This window comes from Cimex lectularius, unplaced genomic scaffold, assembly GCF_000648675.2.
Source record: "Cimex lectularius strain Harlan isolate CLEC.00 unplaced genomic scaffold, Clec_2.1 scaffold109, whole genome shotgun sequence".
NCBI classification, from domain to species: Eukaryota; Metazoa; Arthropoda; class Insecta; order Hemiptera; family Cimicidae; genus Cimex; species Cimex lectularius.
In genome coordinates, this window is record NW_019392781.1 from 385,081 (window position 1) to 410,016 (window position 24,936).

The following is a 24,936-nucleotide window of genomic DNA, read 5'->3' on the forward strand; positions in this document are numbered from 1 at the left end:
TGCGCGCGCTTGTGTGTGTGTGTGAGAGAGAAAAAGAATGAGACAGACTCAAAATTAAATGTACATAGATATAACATAGATCGAAAGAGAGATGCAGAGAGAGATAGACCGACACAAAATACGTTATAGATATATAATTAGATATATGGTGAGGAAGATTGGTTGGTTAGCTGTATTGGTCGAAGGATGGTTGTTGGTAGGTAGTATGATTGATTGATAGGTAGGAGGTTTGTTGGTTGGTTGGTAGGCAGGTAGTCTTGTTTTGTAGGTTGGTAGGTGAGTTGGTTGATTGAATGAATAGAAGATGGATGGTTGGTTGGTAAATTTGTTAATTGGTTGATTTGTTGTTAACCAACTACTACCAAAGCAGTTAGGTAGGAGGTATCGGAGGAGAGGTATTGACCGGCACCAAATGAAATACAGATGGAAAGATAGGTGAATCTATCGTAAGGTTAGTTGATTATTGTGTTTTTTCCGCTTTTCACAATTGCATAGATAAGAATAGAAAACTAGAAAGTCACAGGGTGTTTGCAACGAGAGAACGTTAAACGACCCAATACCTGTGGATTATTTTGGAAAATAATCACGTCTTTTTTTCAACAAGGACGCTCCCTCCAAGAAGCTTGTATTATTAGGTATCGATCCCACTAGAAATCACTTGCCTTTTGAAAACGCACCATTGATATCGTACCTGGCCTTCTAATTATGAGTGGCCAAGGATCGAACATTCAATAAATTCGATAGATTGTGTGATAGCATAGAACTTGAGACTTCAATGGCCAACAGCAAAAAAATCAATGCTCAAACATGGAACATTAAAAGCCCAAACAAGATGGTCGAAAATTAACAGAAAACTTTGATTTCATGACGTTTTTTATCGTCAATGTCGTCGTCATTTATCGAATACCATCACAGTTGTTGGTCGTCTCACACAGACCAACGTCCGTAAAAGTTTAGATTGAAAGATATAAAAGAGGGAAAATAAACGTTTCTTGCGATTATGTGGATAGTATCGATCTTGCGTTGACTACAAGCGTAAAATTGACCATCTCACTCATGCTTATCGTACATTGAAATATGTGTTTGTAGAACATTTTTTAACGTTGAAAGTATTAAAGGCTGATGCTATAGCCCTGCAACTATAACCACAGACGGTAAACCACTTTTGATCGAGTTACGTAATCTTGCAAAAGAGGTCACCGGAGATGGATGAAACTCTACCTTGGGCTTGTGTGTGTGCGGGCTGAGTCATTTTGGGGGTCGTTGGCTCAATCTTTGGAGGGGTCCGGCGTGCCTTGACCTTGCTTAAAAGCTAAACCCGTCCCGATCAACTGCGCATCTCGGATCTAAGTCAACGGGCCCGCACAAGGCCGACCTTAAAACCACGTCTAACAACCTGTGCAACCCGGTACAATCGCCTTGCGGTCAAAACAATGCACACAATTCGACGGGTTCGCCGCCAATTATCCCCCGGATTGGACTGTTGCGGTCGACCCTGTACCCCCCCGAACCGGCGGATAATCAATTGTAAACCTGTTCCACGGCTAAACTATGCTTAATTACATTGTTTGGTTTGATACGCATAAAAATATACACAACGCACCGGCATTTTATTGGCAATAACTGAAGTACATTTGGGTTAAAAAGGATCTTTTAATGTGACAAAAGAATAACTCAAAGGACATTTACCTGATATAAAAGCTGATATTTTAAGGAAACACTTACACTAAAACAGGTCAAAATATTTAAATTGTCAGGAAATCCTAACGTGTCTCATTAGAAGATAATGAATCGTAGAACAGTGTAGAAGATAAAACTACAACCTTACAGTAAAGTTAAATGACAAATATAAGAGAAATAATAATGAATTGTATTGGCAGAACTTCTCTGCTAAGTTAAAATAATCTGGCGAATAGGAGGATCTGATAACATGAAGAGAAGTCATCCTCACCCGATTAAGAATAGGCCATGCGAGGTTGGCACACGAGTACTTTTATTCCGTGCGTATGCCCGGTAGAGAATGGTTGCTCGATGTGTCCCATTTAATGCCATACCTTGGCTACATATAGGGAGCGAATGAGGAAGGAATGCCACCAGATATGAGGAATTGTGCTTAAGCGCGGACGCGAGTACCTGGGTCCCAGATTTTTAGAGGATTCATTGTTGTACATAATACTTTGTAGATATATCATCTTGTGTTTCTTTGCGTTTGTTGAAACTGTATTTATTAGCGTGAATGTCTTGTGTGAGAGGTCCGTGAATATTGAATACCCCATCGAGCCTTAATTAGATTAGTTATAATTTGTAGAGTTGGTTGTCATCTACACCTCCTCCAGTGGGGTTTGGGAATCTGACAGGTTTATAGAGGTATTACCAGATGAGAAATTAGTTTTCGAGACCGGTGTACGTAAGGATTTCGAAGGTGTAGAAATTATTGCATGTGCAGATCGATTAACGACCAAATTACAGATCGATTATTATTGTAATATTTTATTTTTCAAATAATATAATTCCCTCACTGTTAAGGAGCTGAAAATAAGCGGATTCAATATTAGTAAAAAATTTCATTTATACAGGTCAAAAAGAAGAAGTGATCTTGTTTTTCAACATCTTCTAAAAAATGAAGCAGTTATTTAATTATTATCTAGTTATTATACCCTTCTATTTCGGTATATTAATAGGGGAATAAGAAATAACCACGGAAAAGGAACTGACTTTGTGAATATCCGGTGTATGTCCGGTGTGCAACTTTTCCCAGTAGCTTCAGACTCTTCCCAGGGCCAACCGAGGAAAAAATTCACCAGGTGCAAGACCTGTCGGATTCGCCGGTTTCTGCGTCTGCGGTATTCAGTCGCCTTCTGGCTTTTACGATCGGTTTAGTGCCTAAGCTTCAGACGTACAATTAAAGGCCGCGAGACCCGCACATTTTCCTCCGATAGCTCATGGAACGTACTGAGCGGTTCTCGAAGCCGTAACTTACGAGTTTTAACAGTGCGGCTTTGTCCTTTTTGCCACAGACGTGGTTCACCTTGTCGATTCGTCTTACAAAGGGAATAAACTGACTTGAAAAAGCGAAGAAAAGCATTTCAGAAGGAATCGTTCAGTCAGATCGGTCAAATTAACTAAGACAAGTTTGCTCTTTTGCACAGCCAAATCATAAACTAATCAGGTATAAAACCCCAAAAAGAAACTGCTCTAGACAAAGAACCATTAGAATTCCCAAGACTATTATTCTTCCAGTAGGATATTGGAATATTTTATTCTGAATAAATTAAAATGAAATACGCACGCGACGATCTTGTCTAATTCCCATCCCCCGAACCTCAACTCAAAATGAAGAATCATCAGTTGTCCTTTTTCGTTCTTGACCAGGCTTAAATGTCTCGTTTTTACAAGTTCAGTACAAGAAAAAAAACCGATTCTCAGATGAAGAATCGCCAGTTTTTAGTTTTTGTTGCAATATATGCTGTTTTCTGTATTGTTCGCACAGTTTCATCATAAGCAAAAATCATCAATTGTATAGTTTTTGTTATTCATATAGATAAAACAATGTTATCAGTTGGAGAAACATCGATTGTCTTTTTTTGTTCTCGACCAGGCTTATACTATCTAGTTTTTACAGGTTCATCACAACTACAAACGTACTGCTCGGATGAATCGTCAATTTTTTTTTCGTTGCTATAGATGCTGTTTATCCACCATTTTTTGCAGTTTCATCATTAAAACTGCTTGTCAGTTCAAGTATCATCAATTGTCCTTTTTGGGTCTTGATCAAGCTTTCACTGAATTGTATTTGCAGCATCTTAATAAGAAAAAATCACTACTCAGATGAAGAATCAATAGTCTATTTTTGTTGGTACAGATGCTGTGCACCCAGCATTTTTTGCAATTCATCGTAACAAAAAAAAGGCTTGTCATTTCAAAAATTATCAATTGCCCTTTTTTTATTCTTGTTTAAGCTTTCTCTGTATTGTTTTTAGTCTACCGATACACAAAACGACCTACACTGAAAGGAAAAAAAATGGCCACACTCGTTTCGTTTTAGTAAATACTTGCATTCGGTATAATTTTATTTTTTGTTGTTTACTGTTTATTTTAAAGAAAAAAATATGATACAGCTAAATAAAAAACTAAACTGAGTAAAACAATTTTACCAAAAATGTTGCTTTCGAAATAATATTCAATTCAGTACTGAGTATTACATCCTCTTGCGTTGATCACCGCTTGCTTCCGACGTAACACGATTTTATGAGGGTTCGAATCCAGTACTGTGGAATAATTGCATACTCCTCCAACAGTGCCATTCTAATTACTGCAAATTTTCTGGCAATACTGGGCAACCAAAGAGAGTAATTTGACAACTGGTCCCAAAGGTGTTCGGTAGGGTTTAAGTCGGGCCTATATGCTGTCCTCTTTAAACATTCAGTTGAAGTCCGTTCCTAGTAGTCACCAACGATCTTAGCTGTGTGGGGGGCCTTGCATTGTCATGCATTAAAAAAACCGTCGTCATTACTGGCATATAAGGAACAACTTCTTCTGATAACGCTTCTTCAATGCAGATGTTAGGGAACCTTCGAAGAAGATCAAATTTGAGCGACCTTCCATAGAAATTGCTGCCCAAAAACACAATCACCTCCATAGCTTATCCAGAGCGAAAATGTTGCGGGAATATATCGCTCGACTGTTCTAATCCAAACCGTTTCTCGGCCGTCGGATCTCAAACAAACCTTGAATCATCCGAAAACAAGATTTTAGTCCATTCTTGCTCAGACCAATTGATGTGATTTCTTTCCAAACTGAACCGAGCTGTCTGTGCCTTATCAGAAGTTCTGGACCAGTGGCAGGCCCTCTCGCACTTAATCCACCTTCTGAAAGTCTTCGCCGTACAGACAATAACCTGACATTAACATTTATAAATTGTTGAAATAGTTGCTTTATCTCAACATCGGTACAATGTCGATTATAGAGTACATTCGAAAGAATAATAAAACGACCATCTCATACGCTTGACTTCTTTCATTTGTGATTCTAGCCGAATCTGCATCACTTAAACAACCGTGAAAATGGTACGACTGAAAAAAATCTAGCCAGCGGACTGTTAGAAAGAAGCTTTACAGAAAAACCAACAAAGAAGAGTTTCAGTTTTCAAAGATTTATTTACAAAATCCAATTGTAAACACAAGTGGGAGATTTTATCTGTGTTTTATTTACCTTTAATCCTTTAAAACGGACTAAATATTGTTATAAGATAATCAATGGAGGATCGTCTAATTTAAATATTAAGGGTTGCCACTTTTTTGCCTATCAGGATAGAATCGGTCATGGCATGTATTTGTTTTATATCTTGGTGTCTCCATGGGCTTAATTACCGATTAATGGCGCCTAAAGGCCAGACTAGTGTCACGTCTTTCTTACGAGCTAGGTGGCCCTCCTTGTGACTGACAGGCATGATGAAGTTAGTTGTCAGTTAGTTACGAGCCTTGGCGGACGCAGTCACATATTAATATGAAAATGTGTAACTTTCTCCTCAAAAGTTTTATTATTTATCAAATTGCGCGACGGTTAATCACACCGGCTAAAAGCCAGTTAGGGGCCAGGATCGATGTGTTTCTTTTGGGGTTATGCCCTCCTTGGAAACACCCCTCCGACAAAACTTTTGGGCCGCAGCCAGGCAACTCGAAGACCTCCCTCCGACTCGTGCGATTTACTTACACTTTCGAAAATTTTTACGACCCTGTTTACAGCGGAAAACTGTTCAAATCTCGACAATTATGCTGTTTCCTTTTTATATTCGACGTCTGCCTGGTAGTGCGAGATGAAAACGCGAAGGGGGGCTACTTTCTAGGGCTCCACTCGACTCAAAGGCTCGAAATGTAAGAATTTCCGCCCCCTTTTTTCCCCCTTTCTCAACAGGTTTCACACATTCGGCTCAAAAGATCGTTATTTTATAAAATCCGAAGGGGAAATTTCTCGGTCGACGATCGGCGTTTGAATCGTTCAGACGCCCACGGAAAGTGCGATTTCCCACCGAGTAAGCCGTGGCCTAAACACCTCTCTCATTCAATCATGATCTAATTTCTCAATAAGTCAAACAACCCTCACGCCAACACGACCTAAAAAGTTCCAACGTTCCTTTGGCCGACTGGGAAGAAAGCCTAATTTTCTCTTATCAACAATCTTTTGCAAAACTGGAACTATAATAAATATAACTTGTAAAAAAAAGTACAAGAGCCATAGTATCGTTAGTAGTTTTGTTGTTCATGTTCGGTGCCATGACACCCGACATTATAGAACATCTCGACAAAACAATTATATTTGACGATAGTTAACCAAACCCCACTTCTTCAGGGCCACCGAGGTTCCCCAAGGAGCAGTACTTTCTCCCCTCCTTTCCTCTCTCTATACATATACAGCTTGATTTTAGAAATTCTACTGGTGAAAATTAAAATATCGCAATATGCCGGACGAATCACTATTTATGCTAGGGCGCATCAGTGAACTACTAGACCGCAGAGTATAAGCTGGGATTATCAGTTTCTGAAGAAAAATAGTGCGGCCATGGTAATATCCAACAGAAGGAAAATTGCACAACCCAAAGTTCTTTCCCAAGGAGTAGTACTTAGCCCACTTCTTTTCTCTTTATATACGTCTTGATTAAATAAAATCTAGTGGGGATTAAAATATCGCAATTTAACAGACTACATCACTATGTATGCTAGTATGCAGTAGGTACTACTAGACACCGGTGGACAATGTGGGATTATCAGTTTCAGAAGAGAATATTATAGCCATAATAATATCACTCAGGAGGAACTACTTTAAGCAGTACTTAGACCACTCATTTTCTCTATACACGATGTCAGGCTACTCGAGTCACAAACTTTGCTAGTGAATTTCACACCTCCAGAGTAACAAAAAAGTTCGTTCGACATGATCCGATTTCCAGCCCTTCCGCAGATATTCAACATATTTTTTTTCAACTATCTACGGTTTTGTTATCAATCTACAAGTAGCTCTTTAACTTTTAACTTTTTGAGAAATCCAAACAAAGCATTGAAAAGAGCGTTAAATTTCCTTTAAGAAGGCACCCTTCTAAAACTTTCAATTAAATTTTTGTTAAAAAAAGCAACACCTAATCTTTCAAAAACTACTAAATTTGAAATTTTAAAAAAAATGCAACTTCATCGGAAATATTCATGGTAGAACTTGGCAAATTTGTTAAAACCTTCTTCATTTAATAAGCTTTCAAGGGGTTATACCCTTTTCTTTAATTACATTGAACCAATTGTATGCTAAATGTGAAAAAAGTGGTGGCCGTGTGAAAAGGGGAACTGGGTTAATGTAATAATTCAACTTTTTGGACAAAATATACATTGTCTACTAAACATAGACAAAAGAGATAACAAAATAACACAATACAGAAGTTGTAAAAATCAACTAACCTATTAAAAAGAAAGAAAGTCAACGTAATTTGAACGTTCACATTGTTTATTGTTTCTTTTTTGTGTTTTGTTTGATTTATTTTTTCTTTTTTTTAAATTAGATTAATGATGGTTTTTACTTCTGTATTGTTGTTCTTTTTTTCTTTCGTATGTGTTTAGTTTGATATTTGCTGAAATTTCTCTGCTGGCAACCCATACGTACAAAACCTCTCTCTGGGGTTTGGGTGTGGTGGCGAAACTTTCTAGGAGTACACTGTAGTATGTTTTACCCGAAGCCATCGGAAGCAGAGGTAAAGAGGACAGTCACTCCAAGTGAACGTAGATGGCAAGATGTACAATAGTGCAACCAAGCCCCACCCTAGTACAGTTTTGTGTTTATCTCTTTACTGTGGGGAACCGCTAAACCTTCCAATATCCAACGCCTCCAATCCTTTCAACATAATGTCCTCAGATCCATTGTAAATGCTCCTTATTATGTCTCCAATGCTACCCTCCACAACGACCTTCAAATTCCTTATATCCAAAAATTTATTCCCCAAAAATTTACCAATTTTCACAAAAAACTTTCTCACCATCCAAATAGTCTTGCCCAAGCCCTGTCCGATAGAACCCATCCCTACAACCCCATAAGGCGTCTTAAGAGGAAATGGCCCCGCGACCTCCTTTCCGAGTGAACTGTAAAAAAAAAAAAAAAAAAAAAAGAGGGAGGATAGCACTGACTTTTTTCTCCCCTCAATGTAAATAGTTGTACATATATATAGTTGTTCATGTATCCGCAAATTACATATTGTAAATAATAATTGCAGATTGTAATAAATTTAAAAAAAAATCTCTTTACTATTTATTCAATCGTTAATTTCAAATAAGAAGAGTGCAAAGTCAATTAGATATCATTACAATCCGTATTAGATCAAAGTCAAGATAATCAGGGAAATGAGTTCTCAACGTTTGCGTTTTCAAATGTGCATAATATCTTAACAAACTCCGTTTTATAATTATAGGCGACGTGAGACAGGAAATTGTAAATTTCGCAACACGCCTTGGAAATGGAACTGATACGATTTAGTTTTTTATTAAAAATGTCTGTCATTAATCGTAAAATATTTAAACGGCGAATCGATAGGAGGACCGGTCCTGAACAATCGTGCTCGAGATCCTTTATCGAAATCCTCGTTTCAAAGAATGCGCCTACGAGGGGCTAGGCCGTCTTGTGAACTGGAATGTTTCTGAACTTATTACGTTTGGTTTACAGGATGTACTGAATAAGCGGCTGGACGAAAGGGTGGACGACATGGTGTCCAGAGGGCTTCTGAAGGAGTTGGTTGATTTCCACGAGACGTACAACAGGACGAGGATCGACGACATGGATACGTGAGTCTATATACCATTCAATATAATAGTTTTCGTGGAGTTTCTGCTTAGGTATCATAAATCGTAGATTTGATTTTTACTACACACTGTCTGTGAAGATGCCAACAAAACGTTGCTTCTTACTGCTAGCTCACGTTTATTGGGTCCCGCTTAATTGGCATATATCTCAACATCAGCTCATTCGCTTTTCTTTGATCCGTTCTTGAGATTCCTATTATCGTCTAAACCAGAAGAGGACAGGATTAATCGTGGATTGTGTTTGACTATATACCGAGGTGCAGATGCCAACGAAACATTACTTCTCACAACTTTCTCATGTTTATTGACACCACATATGATTGCTTAAATGTCTATATCATTCATGTTTTTGGTGTGTGTTCTTGATATACGTACTATCTTCTAATGTAGAGAAGTTTAGTATTTATTGTGGCTATCTGCTTTTGACTACATGCCCAGGTGCAGATGCCAACGTGACGTTGATTGGGTACGCCAGTGTTTTCTTATTTGGCACATATCTGGACATCATTTCATTCACTTTTTTTTTGTAATCCATGCGTGAGATTCTTACTATCTTTTAAGTTAGAAGAGCTCAGGATTAATCATGGATTGAGTTTGACTATATGCCGAGGTGCAGATGCCAACGAAACGTTTATTGGGTCCGCCTATGTTTTCTTATTTGGCACATATCTCATCATCTCATTCACGTATTATTGTAATCCGTGCTTGAGATTATTACTATCTTTTAAGCTGGAAGAGCTACGATTACGTAGATTGAGTTTGACTATATGACGAGGTGTAGATCCCAACAAAAGTTGCTCCTTTCAGCTTGCTTGAAAAGACTTTATTTTGGGCACTTATTTTGGCTTAATTTTCTCATATCAGTTACGAAACCAAAGCTCTTACGATTACGGATTATCAGGCTGCTTATATATCTGAGATCCTAAAAATTTAGAGTCTTACACAGTTTTCTCTCACTTTGGTCGTCTAATCTTTCTGTCACTCAAAAAATAATCATGAATGGTGGAGAAGACACTTTCAAACTTCTTGCAGCTTACTCAGGGTTTTTTTTTGTGGGGGGGTCCGTCTAGACTCGCTTTTTAGGCTTTTTTAATCGGTTTCCTGTTTTATGTTTTCATATAAATTTTAATATAAATATGTTATCACCAGACGTACTACATGTTAATGGATTCGACCGGCTGTCTTTATAATTTCCTTTACACTTAAATAAAATAAATTTCTGTTTATCCCCCATTTTAACGAGCAGTCTTCAAGTGAAGGTTCTCTATAGCGTTTCTGTGTTATTTGTTAATTGAACTCTTCTTACTTGGCTTTTTGGACTTTTGAACCCGTCAGTTGAACATTTCTCGTAAAAGGTTACTTTAACTAGTGAAAAAAAATTGTATTAATCAACGTGATTTTGACTGAAAACTGATAAGTTTGAGATGTCAGCCATGATGGAACGCATCAATCACCGCTTCCCCCTTTGGTATGCTTTATTGGTTGCTGCCGATTCCTTTGAAATGTGACAAGCGGTGAAAGTTGAGCTTTTCCAAATTGGATATCACCAGATGTGTTTACCTTCGATCTTTTACAAATAATTTATTCCGACTGTCTTTTAAGATTTTTAAAACATCTAATGTGACCTTTTCTCCCCTTCGCGTCCTCAACTCCAGTCTTCCTGAATGCGATAAAGGCTGTTTTTGTTAAGGAATCGCTTAAACACACCCTTCGCGGAGATAAAAGGCATCGCAGACAGATCAGAAGGGCGATGCATTGTTCAGAGAACATTGCCTCCCTCCAACCTGACACTTCAATAAGAGGATAAACAGAAACGTCAATTTCTAAGGAATTCAACGCTCCCCTCTCGTCTTTTAGAAACGTCGCGATGAAAACCGTACTGGACGACCATAGAACGCTAATAATTAACAATGTCAATTATTTATTAATCGTATACGATAAACGTTCCTGGTGATATTGAGCAACCCGATTGTGCAAGAAGACAAGGTTTATCTTATTTTACAATGTTCTTTTCCTTATCGCTCCAGACGTAAAAGGATCGAATTTAGCCGCCGCCATGCGCTCATCCATTTTATATAACGAGAATAGAAACGAGAAAGAAAAAAAAATTGTCGTTTTCTTTAGATTTTAGCCTCATTTTTGAAAATGTTTGCCCCTGCGATAACAACGAATAACATTACGTATTGTCAAAGAGTGTTGGACGGCAAATATTATACCGATTCTCCATTTCAGAAAATGGTAATTTTGGAACTCTGGGTCAGAGCACACGGCATACTTCCACAGTTTGAATGTAGATATTTGCAAATTTGAATTGAAAGGGAGAGATAAAGAGGAAAGAGGTGAATAATATTTGAGTCATACAGGAAGTTCCGAATAGAGATAATTTTTGTCTTGAAGAGTAAAGAAAAAGTGATTGATAAGGACAGATAATTTAAAAGTAAGTACTTTAGTTTTATGAAAGAGAGAGAGGGAGAGAGAGAGAGAGAGAGAGAGAACAAAACGATATATTGAGCAAGTAAAATCAAGACGAACAAGAAAGCGGATATAATAGAAATAGAGAGGCAGTTAAAGAGAGAGAGAGAGAGAGGGAAATTGAGTGTGTGAGAGAGAAAAAAATTGAGTGAGAGAGAAGGTGAAAAAAAGGAGAAAAAGTGACAACGAGAGCCTGATTGAATGAATGAGAAAGAGAGATAGACCATGAGAGAGAGCATGTCAAAGATGTAAAGAAGGATATAGAAAATACAGAACGATGAGAGAAAGAGAGGAAGTAAAAGAAATAGAGACAGGGTAAGGGGGAGAGAGAGACAGATGTTTTAAGCATAGAAAGAAAGAAGTAATAAAGAGAGGGAGAGAGAGAAAGAGAACATGTGAAAGATAAAAAGAAAGATATAGAAAATACAGAAGATAAGAGAAAAAGAGGAAGTGAAAGAAATAAATAAAGAAGGAGTGATAGCAGATGTGAAAGAAATAGAGAGAAGTTAAAGGGAAAGGGAGAGATGTTTTAAGGGATGTTTTAAGCATAGAAAGAAAGAAGTAAGAGAGAGAGAGAGGGAGGGAAGAGAGAGAGTGGGAGGGAGGGGAGCAAGATTGATTGAATGAGTTGGAGAGCATGTTAAAGATAGAACAGTAAATATGGAGGAATGAAAGAGAGTGAGAGCAAGTGGAAGACAGAAGAACGGAAAGACAGCAGATATCAAAGAAATAAAGACATTTAAAGGGCAAGAGAAAAGAGACTGCATGTTTTAAGCATAGAAAGAAAGAAATAATAAAGAGAGGGATGAAAGAGACCAACTGAAAAACAGAAAGAAGGAAGAGAGCAAATAAAGAGATAAAGCGGAGAAAGAATAGGAAGGAAAGCCGTTTTAATATATATTTCTTTACAATTTGTACAATATATACGTAATAACAAAGTTTTTAGTACTGAAAAGTCTTTTTTGAACCTAACCAGTGCTCTAATTTTGAATTTAAATTAGCCCACCATGATTTAAGCGTGTCAAACTAAATAAGCAATAAAACACTAATCCGAAAAGAAAATAGGTTAGTAAGAAGAGAGAATTCACGTGAAACAAGAATACAACGAGCATAGCACAAAGGTTGAGAGCAAAGCAATTCGAGCAAAAAAGCTGAATATAATTCACAAGAAACTGGAACTTATGATTAAAAATGACAATAAAGTCAATAAAATTTAACTGACTGTACTATAAACCTTTTTACTTTTGTGACATGAAAACGAAAATGAAACAGATTTGGTAAAAACAGGAGGCGACATTTTGCGTTATGGAGGTCATTGTCCATTGTGGGTCAAGATCACCGGGCGGGAAACGGCCGATTTAAAATTCCAAATTATTTACAACCGTTCCTGCGTCACAAGGGGGTCAAAAGAACAATTAAATGATATATCAAACGTTATAAATATTTAAAAACGGCAATACGTCTGATCAATTCAATATTAAATCAACCAGACGGATTTGGAATCCGTGTCGGATTCGGCCGGCCCTTTTGACCATAATAAATGTAATAATCCACTCAGAGTGGGCTTTATTCTATAAACATCCGATCACAATTATTTATAACAATGTTTTGGACGTTGCATTCTCTCTCTCTCTCTCTCTCTCTCTCTCTCTCTCTCTCTCTCTCTCTCTCTCTCCTCTCTCTCTCTCTCACCTCCTTTCTGTCTTTATTATCTCTTTTTTCTATCTTTTTTAACTTGATCTCTCTGTCATCCTTCTTTGTCTTTTTACTTCTTTCTTTCTATTTTTGACACGTTCCCTCTACCTCTCTCTGTCATCCCTTTATTTCTCTCTCTATCTCTATATCTATCTACCTATTTATCGGTCTATCTTCCTCACACTTCATTGTATATATTTCTTTCATAGCTGCTTTCTATGTCTATTTGTCACTCTCCCTTTCCCTGTCTATATCTGCTCTCTTTGCTCTTTCTTTCTGTGGGTTTGTTTCACTTGCTCTCTCTTTGTCTCATCTTCCCTTCCTCCCCCTTCCCTTTACTATCTCTTTTTATCTCTCGTTCTCTCTTTTTTTCTTTATTTCTCATTATCTCTCATTCTTTTCCTCGATCTATCTTTTCAATCATTCTCTCTTCCTCTCTTCATCATACACTCTTCCCTTATCTCACGGTCCCTTCAGTATTTTCATTCATAAATCTAACTGAAACTTATTGTCCTTTTCAATTACAAAAGTAAGTTAGGCTATATTGTCTTGTCTTACAATTAGTGCTTGGCCTGTTTTTATCCTGGAGTGTTCTTCCACCAATCATGAATATTTTTATGTTAGTTTGGAATATTTCAGAAGGGTTCATGGACCTAGGGGTGATATCCTTGGTATCTTCGCAATTTTGTACAAATCGTTGAAAATAATGACAGACTTAGGGTGTCTCAGAAAACTTACGCGTTTCTACGTCGGACTGTGGCTTATTTTCATACTGTCAGTCTGACCTTGTCGACAAAGAAAGGTCTGCGTTAATTTTCGAATTAATGTTGATAAAAATAAATAAACACTTTGCAACTTGAAAAGGCACGTTTGTTTGTAATGATGAGACGTCAACAGCTTAGGAGCTTGAATGTTGACCAAGTCATTACGCGCTGCGGTCCGGAGTCGACGACCTGTTGATGAAATGAAATTTCCTTCTGGTTCGCCCATTCACGATTGTCCTTGTTTTCATATTTTTTTATGTATAAAGTCCGACAAGAATCTACTATTTTGTTAAATATTGATATACAAAGTTCTGTGGGTTTTAGTTAAAGTTCTATACAGTTTATGCTAAAACACGTAATTGAAGGCTTAATCCTATATTTCTGTGATGGATTGACTGATATTTTATTAAGAAGATATAACAGTTAACTATCAATAAAATTTTGTGGACTACGTTAAATTTCCAACAAGATGTAATCAATACTAAACTTGTAAACGTCTGTGAAATATGCGTTTTAGTAGCGAAAACTCTGAAAAATAGCTTCTTTTTTTATGTTGAAACACGTAAATAGTGATTTTAAACTACTATTTTCAAACCTAGAAACCAGCAAATTTCAGAAAACGTACTCCATTTAATATCCTTTTTAGTAGTGCAGTTGCTTTTTTAATTACTTTTTCAAAGGTGAAGAAATTGATGAAGGAGAGGAAAAAAAATGGTTGAAGGATTGGTAAGATGGAAAGATTAATAATAATAAAAAATAAAAACACAAGGAAATTTTAAATGAATTTATTAAACATTTGTCATTTTGATTTGAAATGCTCTCCACCCTAACACAATAATCCTTTAATCAAATTTGCAGTCGTGTTGGTAAATAAGTAAACACTTGCACTATTTTGGTTTCGAACCCAAATTTAAAAAAACGTTTAATAAATTCATTCAAAATTTTCTTAAGTTTTTTTTTTAATTTTCCACCTTACCAGTCTTGTGTGAACGATTCAGCCCCGGTTTTTTCCTTTCCTCCATCAATTTTTCACATTTGAAAAAAGTAATTAAAAAAGCAATTACACCACTAAAAAGGATTTTAGATGGAGTACGTTTTCTGAAATTTGCAGGTCTGTAGGTTTGGAAATGGTAGTTTAGAATCACCATAGTAAGTTTTTCAACTTTCAACAAAAAAAATCTCGCTACTAAAACATCTATTTCACGAAGGTAATAAGTTTAGTATTAACGTATTTTTTAGTTTTGGAGTTACCATTGTTTATTTGAAGCAAGGTCATGAAATCTAAAAAATCAGAAAAAGTGAAATAACTCCAAAACTGCTGAGATTCGGATCATAGTTAATTTAGTACTTTTTGGATACATTTTGAATGTAGAATCTACTGGCAAAGTTTATTAACACGATTAGCCGAACGCCTTGTACTAATTAGTCAGTTTCGTCATGATAAAAGAAAAATATGCTGGACAATTTTGTAATCGAGGCAAAACGTAGCGGCAGGGACTTGACCAGTCCGGCTTGGAATGGTACGCCAAGTGCCGGATGGAGGATGGACTTGCGTCCGCCGACTTCGCGGAAAGGGCCCCTTGGCATCCGAAGAATCCGGCCCGTCGTAGTACAGTCCCGGTAAAAAGACGGCCTCCGCGGCCTTTCTTGCCGCTCACTCCGTTAATTTTCTTTCGGAAAAAAAATTTGCGCGCGCTAACTAACCCGCTAACTCTTTCCGATCTTTAATATTTTATTAAACATCCCTTCTTGAAAAAAAAAAGACTTCCGCATGAAACACATTCTTCCTGGAAGAAAATTCCCTGCTTAGTTGCAGAAAATAGAACAATACTTCACAGAGCCTTGAAGTTTTACTTAGTAAACGAGTAATAAATTAATATACAAAAGAAGCTTGTTTTTGTCCCTTTTCGGCTTGACACGACCATTTATCCCCGCATTTGTATTTAAAGTGTTAAACGATACAAAGTAGCCTCTTTCCAAGGATAATACTTTTAATCATTTACGCAATCTGACATTGTTCAATTCTAAATAGCAATGAGAACAAAAAGACCCGGAATTGGTTTTGTATTCTAAATTTTAAACTTGGCACAGAGATTATTTTTTATTAAATATTACTACTACTTACTAAATATTACAGTACTCTGTCGACCTCTTGGTCGGAGAATCCGCCCTAACTACTGCGATCCAGGACGCTGAAAATTCCCAATAAAGTTAAACATCATCAGGAGTAAAACACGTCTATCAGGAGTACATCGGGAGCACACGATAGGGAATATACTGGTCGGGATATGCTAGGTTACTTCTGTTAAAACATTCTCTGGAATAGAATAGGTCTCAAAAGAGTACCAGGAGCAACCGAAATTGAAATATTTGTCAGGTTTTACTAGCTTACCGCTGTTAAACTTCCTCTGGAGTAAAGCAGGTTTCATGAGTATCGGGAGCAACCGATATAGAACATATTCATCAAGATTTTCCAAGTTACCGCTAATAAACATTATCTGCAGAACAGAATTCCTAGTAGAGCAGGTCTATCAGGAATACAGCAGGAGCAACCACTATTTACCATATTGGTTAGGTTATACAAGGTTCCCCTGTTAAAATTCTCTAGAGTAAAATCCGACTACCAGAGAATCAGGAGCAACTGGTATTGAGCATATTGGTTTGGTTTTATTAGGTTGCCCCTCTTAAATATTGTTAGTAGTAAGTCCACCATAAGTCACCGATATAGAACTTATTCATCGGGCTTTTTTTCCAAGTTATCACTAATAAACATTATCTGTACTAGAATACGTCTATCAGTACATCAGGAGCTCACGATAGTGGATTTATTGGTCGGGATATGCAAGGTTACTTCTGTTAAAACATTCTCTGGAGTAGAATAGGTCTATCAGGAATACATCAAGAGCAACCGATATTTACCATACCGGTCAGATTTTACAAGGTTACCCTGTTATAAAAACTCTCTAGAGTAAAATCCGAGTATCAGAAGAATTAGGAGCAACTGGTATTGAGCATGTTGGTCTGGTTTTGTCATGTTGCCTCTCTTAAATATTGTCAGAAGTCAGACAATTCCACCATAAGTCACCGATATAGAACATATTCATCGGGATTTTGTTCCATGTTATCACTAATAAACATGATCAGCATTAAACAGGTCTATCAGGAGCAACCCATATTGAACATATTTGTCAGGTTTTACAAGCTTATCGTGTTAAAAATTATCAGGAGTAAAACACATCTATAGGCGTACATAAAGAGCAACCGAATTTGAACATATTAATCAAGTCTAACCAGGATACAACTTTAAACATTTATTAGGAGTAAAACAGGTTCCTCAGGAGCAACTAATTTCAACATATGTATCACTTCATAAATATTTGACTATGAAAGGTAATGAATTTCGTTGTTTTGTTTATATCGTATATATTACTTTTTGGGTAGGTACAATTTAACAGATTTCCCGTAAAACGTTATCAGGAGTGCATCAGGAGCAACCGATATAGAACATATTCATCAGGTTTTTTTCCACATCAAAATTAATAAATATTATCAGCAATAAAACAGTTCTATCAGGGGTAGATCAGAACCAACCGATATTGGATACCCTGTTCATATTGGTCTGGTTTTACCAGGTTACCTCTGATCAACATTAACAGGGATAAAACACGTCTAACAGGAGTAAATCAGAAGGATAAAAAACATTCATCAGGCTTTTATTACAACTTATCAGAATGTGTCTGATTCCGGATTGCCAAAACCTGAGGTAGGTGATTCTCATACGTGTGTTTGGGTATTCAAAAGTGGGGGATCGGAATGGGACTCAAATTTTAAAATAGGACTCAGTACTTTGATAATTTCTGTTTGTGGAACAACACAGTTTCGTTTTATCTTCGTCTCGTAACCGAGAGTATTCGTTTCCGTACACATTGGCCTAGTTATGTAAATGTTTAGCCGCATTATCTCGTCATAATGTCGTTGTATTACGACTGCAATATTTCACCATAAAGAGAAAAGTAAAAATCTCTGGAGCCCCACTGCCGAGATATGTTCCAAATGGCGCAATACAGTATTTAAAAATCTCTTAAGACTTCGAATGGTTTCTTTAAAAAACACATTCAACTAAGCTGAGAATGCTGGACACTATATTGTATGAATAATCTGCTTCTGTTTTATGTATGGGGTACTCTATAGGGTAAACTAAAGAGCCAATTCCTGCCATATATCAATTATATTCACTTAGGCCGATTTGCCCTTTTTTAAGCAATGATTTACCGTCGTGTGTTTACACGAATCGAAAAATTCCATTAAGATTTCTTAGGGGGGCGAGAGAGTATTCATCTCGGACGTCTAAGCCCCCCATATATCAAGCATCGAGCAGGTAAAGAATAAAAGTTAAAAAAATAAATAAATTATCTCCGTCCGGACCAATTATGCCTTCTACTTTTCTCAGTCTATTACTGGTATGTAAATTGAGGAGGGACACATGTTGGCAAGGAATGGGATCCGGAATAACGTAACATTTCCCAGGAGGGTTACAATTCAATATTCATGGCTTGATTCGAATTCCTAGCAAGACATAGTGACGGGATGAATTCCAGGCTTTAAATCGAAATCGGATAAATGGTACGGGGGCTTAATAAATAATAATTAAATAAAAACTTCCTATATTTTTTAAATAATATTCTCTCTGTTGTCATACTAAGTACAACAAGGGCGTGAACGGCATGTTTTACAGTATCCAATGTACAGTTAAAGAAAAAATATACACAAAAACATCTTGCTGTATTCATAATTATGCTCCACATCCCCTCAGAGACCCAATATTAAATGGCTTGGTCCTGTATAGTATATAAATAAATATAATATAAATCGCGAAAATATATAATAAAATTTAGAAAATTATTAGAGAAAAGTATTTATATCGATCAAAATATAAATTCTTTTGTTAGCATGGTATAATGGCTAGGAGGGTATATGAGTTTGGATAATAATGCACACATACATAGTTGAAAAGATATATACCTAAATAAATAAGCAGTTTTTCTCTCTTTCTCAGCAGGTAGTCCGACATGGCTGAAAATGTTATTGGGTTGTCCGGAAAATAATGCAGGATTTTGGTATTAAACAAAAAAAAAGAAACTAGTTACTTTAAAGCAATGTTCTTTAATCAAAATAATTTCCCATACNGACATTCATACAAATGAGTAATCCTGTAAACGTAAACAGAATATTTTATATAGATTTTTTTTAATGAAAACTTAAAATCCTGCATTATTTTCCGGACAACCCGATAAAAGGGTCCGAGGGTAACGCCTCTTGTTCATAACCTCATAATTAATATTGCTTCAATTACTTTTGTATATAATTACACAGTCCACTTAATAACAAGCGCTCCCTCCAGCGAATAAGCTTACAGAAATGCCTAGTAAAATTTGATGACTTAAATTAAATCCCACGGATTGAAAAAGGGGGCGAAACAGAATGCAGTGGCTTGGTTTGAGGAAGTCAGGATTTGATTTTTTTAAAGCGAGGTTTCATTTAGTACCAGGAGAAAGTAGGAATCGAATAGTAGGAGCGAAAATATATATACTAGGAGACGGTAACATGAGTAGGTTGGTACGAAAAATACTAAAATACTGGAATCTACAATGTTTTAACAGAGGTAACCTTCAATTTTTACAAGCCCAGGAAAAAATATTTGTTTAACCTCGTACAAGGAGACGTAAGTTCAATATGGGCTGTTCCTGATACTCCTAATAGACATGTTTTACTCAAGATAATGTTTAACAACGATAACTTGATATATCTAACCTCTAAGTTCATTATTGGTTCCTGATAGAAGTATTTTGCTCCTGAATGTCTAACAGTGTACCTAACCAACAATCCTTTTAAAAAGATAATTCCTACTCAAAGTAAGTACTTTTACTGACTTACTGTGAGTAGGAACTATCTTTTTAAAAGGACTGAACACCGCACTCACTCCACCATTCAACATTTCTACCTAACCAACATATCAGCAGTACCGGTTGCTCCTCATACCGTTGGTTTATTCCAGATAATGATTAACGATAATAATATGACTTGCTATTTTTGATTTATTCTCTGTAAGGTGTCACGAGGTGTCATTGTACCCACCAGTAAAATATAGACAACTTCGAAATATTCCAAAAACTACTACATTCCTGAACCTTTCATAGAAGAAAAACTGAAATAAGTGATTGACATATGTTGACTAATAAGTGGCTCCTGATACCCCTAATAGACATGTTTTAATCCTGTTTAACCTGGAAATAACCTGATCAATATGCTCAATTTCGGTTCCACGGATACTCCTGATAGACGGGTTTTATTCCACAGAATGTTTCACAGTGGTAACCTGGTATAACTTGGCCAAATGTACAAAACGGTTACTTCTGATTTACTGGTGATTGAAGTGTTATATTTCCTGAGAATGGTTAACAATGGTAATCTGATAAAAACTGACCGATATGTTCATTACCTGATTTACTCTTAATAACGTTTTACGAGCAAACTGGTCACTAGGACCTACCCTTTTGATATATTTCAAAAATGGCCACAACTATTTTCCTTTCGTTACATAATAATTGTACTAAGTGGAAGAAATATGTTGAAGTTTGCCCTGATAACCCTGGTAAACTTATAATAAATATTGTAGTTGCATCGATTAAAACAGCTTTTTTTTATAAATTGTCAACTTTGTCGGCAGGTTTTGATCTAATAAAAAGAACTATTGTCTTATAGTTTTTTTTTTTTTTTTTTTAATATTGCCTACGACTGTATAAAAAATGGCAAATTCGCTTTAATGGTCAGCTCTTAGATTTATTGACCTTATATTAACCACCTTACTTTATCAGGAGATGGTTTTATTTGCTTTTACTTTACCCTCTCTCTCACTGTCTCTCTTTTTCCCCTTTTCTTTCTTACCCCAAGGCAGGATGAAAACCAACTATAAATAATACATGTTGGATCTTCACGCTATTTCGAATTTATCACCCACCTGTGGGCTGGGCGTTGTCGGGCAGGGGGGGCTCTCCGACAGGAAGTGGACAGAGGTGATAACACTATCGAAAGAGGTGCTACTTTTCATGTCATTATCGCACTGCAGCTACTTTCCCTCGTCGTAAACGATTGAGATTTACATTGCATTTTTGTCTACCGTTCCTTGCGATAAAAGAACTGCTGTGCATAATTTTTCCCCCCTTGGGAAGTTCCGCTTGGCTAGGAAAATAGTCCTCTTTCGAGCAAGTTGATTTTTTTTTCCCATATAAGGACTTGGTATATTATGTTCTACCTTTTATATAGAGTCGAACATAATATAACAATTGAGAAAATTCAGTTCGTAATATTGAAATATCGCACATGTATATTTGTGTCACGATAGCTCAACTGGTTACAGCAGCGGCGTATTGAGCCAAAGGTCGTGGGTTCGAATCACGCTCGTGACACTAACTTTTTTATTTCAACCAAAACCTTACATAAAAATATTAATTAATTGAAAGAAGTAATTTGGTCAATAGACCACTAAATATAATGGCTTTATATTTGTGTTTTGATCGATTATAAACGACAAAAGCTCCCTGATAGGAGCTTAAAAAACTCCCAATATGAGCTAGTTTCTGCAATTACTTTTATTTTTAGATGATTGAAGATCGATTATTCACGCTGTTATGCACAGTTTGCCCCAACAAGTATTAATTTGGTACTTAAAATGGACTTAGGACACAACTGAAACTTCCTGAATTTTATTTGCTCAACGCTACATCCATAGGTTTTTATGTCCAAAAAGTATTTTTAGTTATTTATTGACATTTAAATAATCATTAATTTATGCTCTTGAAGTCAGGAGCTCTCGTTTAATGTAGTAGTATTTACCTTAATACCTTTCTTCTGATAATCCAACTAACATGCAAATATGAGCCTTTTACTATAATATTTTCCTGTTTAGAAAATTATTCGATTGGTTGGTGATTATTTACTTTATGACTGGGCCAATCTACACAAAACAAATTTTTAATCTAGTAGTTAAGATGAGCTAAATTTAAGAAAACCGAGCTACTGCCTCAGCTCATTACATTCTTAAATGTTTTATGTCTAATGTTTATTTTTACTTTTATTTTGACCTTCATTCATCAGTCTCTGCCATATCTCTTTTACGCTCGTGTAGAAGAAATTGGTTTCACACTGGTGACGATTGCAGTTACTGTCACGCTTCCTTCATTCTTTTAACATTGCAATAGCTCGCAATTGAATCGATCGTTCACAAATTGTTAAAAACTGGTGGATCTTTTATTACAGAAAGTATGATTTTTAAATTATACTGTAATTGTTTTATTGCGTCTCCTTTAACCCCGTATCTATTATCCTAGTAGAAAAATTTTTGAAAAAAATTTGGCTGCGAGTTAACATTCCTCATATTCACGACTATATTCTACAGCAAATGTGATTTCATCCTATGTCAGTTAGAAAGATTTATTGTAAGTTGTTTCAGGTTTTTTCCTACTTAAATATAAATACGTGTAAACAACTTTAAACTTTTCATTACAGAATAAATACCTTATGCGAAACAATGTGGATTTTTCGAATGTTAAGTGTTAAACAGACAATTAAGCTCGACACTTTTTGAAAGTTGTGGTTCTGCGATTAATAATAATGGAAAAATGCCAAAACACATATTTGGTCTTAGGAGTAATGTTTTAGGAGTTTAACGAACCTATATTTCTTAACAGTATGCTTGTCTTCTCAACGAGCTCCTATCATTTTATAAAAATTACGTAAACGTGAGCAAAGACAAAACTTAATTTTTTTTCAATAGGAGTGAAGTTTTAGATAAGCTTAACGACCCCAATTTCTTGTCTTTAGCACGAGATCCTTACATTATATAATAAAGTTAGTACAGCGAGTAGTATCAGTATGTAGGAAAATAATTAGTAAAGTAGACAAAAGCGCCTTTTTCAAGCACATTTTTTAACATATGAATGTCAATGTTTTTCCTAACCTCTTTATATGTTCAATATCTGTTCTTACGAGGAAAGGTAAGTTCTAGGTTGCTCCTGATAACCTTGGCTTACTTCTGATTATTCTTGACAATAATAACTTAGCTCAATCTGTACATGTTCAATATCGGTTTCTCCTGATTTAATCTCGTTAAGGCTTTAGGAGGACTGTTCAATTACCAAATGATAATCTTTATATGTGCCAAAGGGATATAACCTCGGTTTTCCTTAAACTTTCATGGTACAATAATTGTAATAGATGGAAGGAATATGTTGAATAATTGGCTTGTTATACTCCTACTGGACGAGTTTTACTCCTGATCATGTTTAATAGTGATTATCTGGACAAAAACCTTAGCAACATGTACATCGTCGAATACTCCTGCTAGACGTGTGTTACTTCTGATAAATATTTAATAGTGATAACTTGGAAAAAACATTGAATGCTCTTGATACTCCTGATAATGTTTAATGTTGGTGACCTGGCCAATATGCCTGATATAGGTTGCTCCTGATATCCTTTTATGAGGAATCTGGACAATGATATATGTAGTAAACCTAATAATAATTATTCAGATATCGTGAGATGCGGTCGGGTGTGATGTAAGTTTCAGAAAAACCTAGGGCACTCTCAACATGACACGCAAGGATGGCACAATTACATAGAAGACAAACACTTTGAGCCCTGAAGATGATCTCAATAAAAGATCGAAACGGTGGCACGATAAAGAAAATGTTTTTCTGAAACCCCCCCGCACACCCGACCGCATCTCCGATATCTGAATAACTATCGATTAACGGTCACTAATCTCTACACACACTAATAATAATTTACGTATCTGCCAGAGATGGACAAAATAACCATTTTCCTTTACTAATTAACCTTTATATAAGGTATCGGTTGAGATAAAAAAGACCGTGTCACGAGCGGGATTCGAACCCACGACCTTCGGCTAATACGCAGTTGCTCTACCACTTGCGCTATTGCGACTTCGATCCACTCGGATACCAACTTCCCACCTCAACCCAACCTTGAGGTGGGAAGTTTTCAAAATTTTCCCTACGTTTTGCCATTTTCAAATGTCGTGTTTCAAATTTGATTCTAGGCTACAAAAGAAATGGCCACGGAGAGCTCTAGTGAACATATACTTCATTTAACTTATTAAATTCATTAGATTTCGTGGTCCGATTGACCAAAAAACATTTTTCAATTAATTCATCTTTATGTAAGGTATTAGTTGAGATAAAACATCAGTGTCACGAGCTGGATTCTAACCTGTCACCTTTGGCTATGTACAATGAATATAAGCGATAGCTCAAGTGGTAGAGCAGCGGCGTATTTAGCCGAAGATCGTTGGTTCGAATCCCGCTCGTGGCTTTTTTATCTCAACCAATACCCTATATAAAGATTAATTAATTGAAAGATGTTATTTGGTCAATCAGACCACGAAATCTAATGAATTTAATTTTCCTTAACGTTTCTTGAACATAGACAATAATTGAATAGTATTTGGAAGACATATTTTGAATTGCACTTGACAGATGTGTTTTACTCCTGATAATGATTGACAGTGCACCTGGCAAAACTGGACAATTATGTTCAAGATCGGTTGCTCCTGATAGATCAGTTGTACCTATTGGTGATCAGATATTTTAATGACAAATGGTAGTAAGAGGAAAACACGTTCAATATAGATTGCTCTTTATACTTCTAATAACGTTTTACGAGTAGTTTGATCAGTTGTTCTAGCCGATATATTATATTCTTGTAAATAACGTTCACCTTAAATTTTACGATTAAAAAAAAAATAAATGATGTCAAACTTACATTTGGTGCCAGGATGGGAGGATGTTAAGGAGCAGCTTAACTAACTTCTGTTTCTTAGCGATGTCCTTCAGCACGAGCTCCTGAAATTATAATAAAGTCAGTTTAGCTTGTAAAAGAACGTACGCAATATTTTTTTACTATCCAGTGTAAGCCAAAATCTTAACTTAAATTTAGTGTAAGAAGTCTTAGCAGCTTAACAACGGCCTTTTTCTTAAATATATAGGTGTATATTTAAAACCACGAAGTTTTTGACATTTTAGAATTATGCAACTATCTCTTGTAAGCTCTGGTCATTTTTCGTATCATTCGACATTATTAAATCCCTAATTTCA

General features: G+C 36.2%; 1 protein-coding gene across 1 annotated transcript in view; it reads left to right on the forward strand.

The window, feature by feature from the left end:
* Positions 1-24,936, forward strand: part of LOC106665978 (tRNA dimethylallyltransferase) — a 237,623-nt gene that overhangs the window by 195,657 nt on the left and 17,030 nt on the right. The window contains exon 7 of the mRNA XM_014392816.2: positions 8,695-8,813. Within this exon, the coding sequence (XP_014248302.1) occupies positions 8,695-8,813 (119 nt within the window). The remainder of the gene's footprint in view (positions 1-8,694; positions 8,814-24,936) is intronic.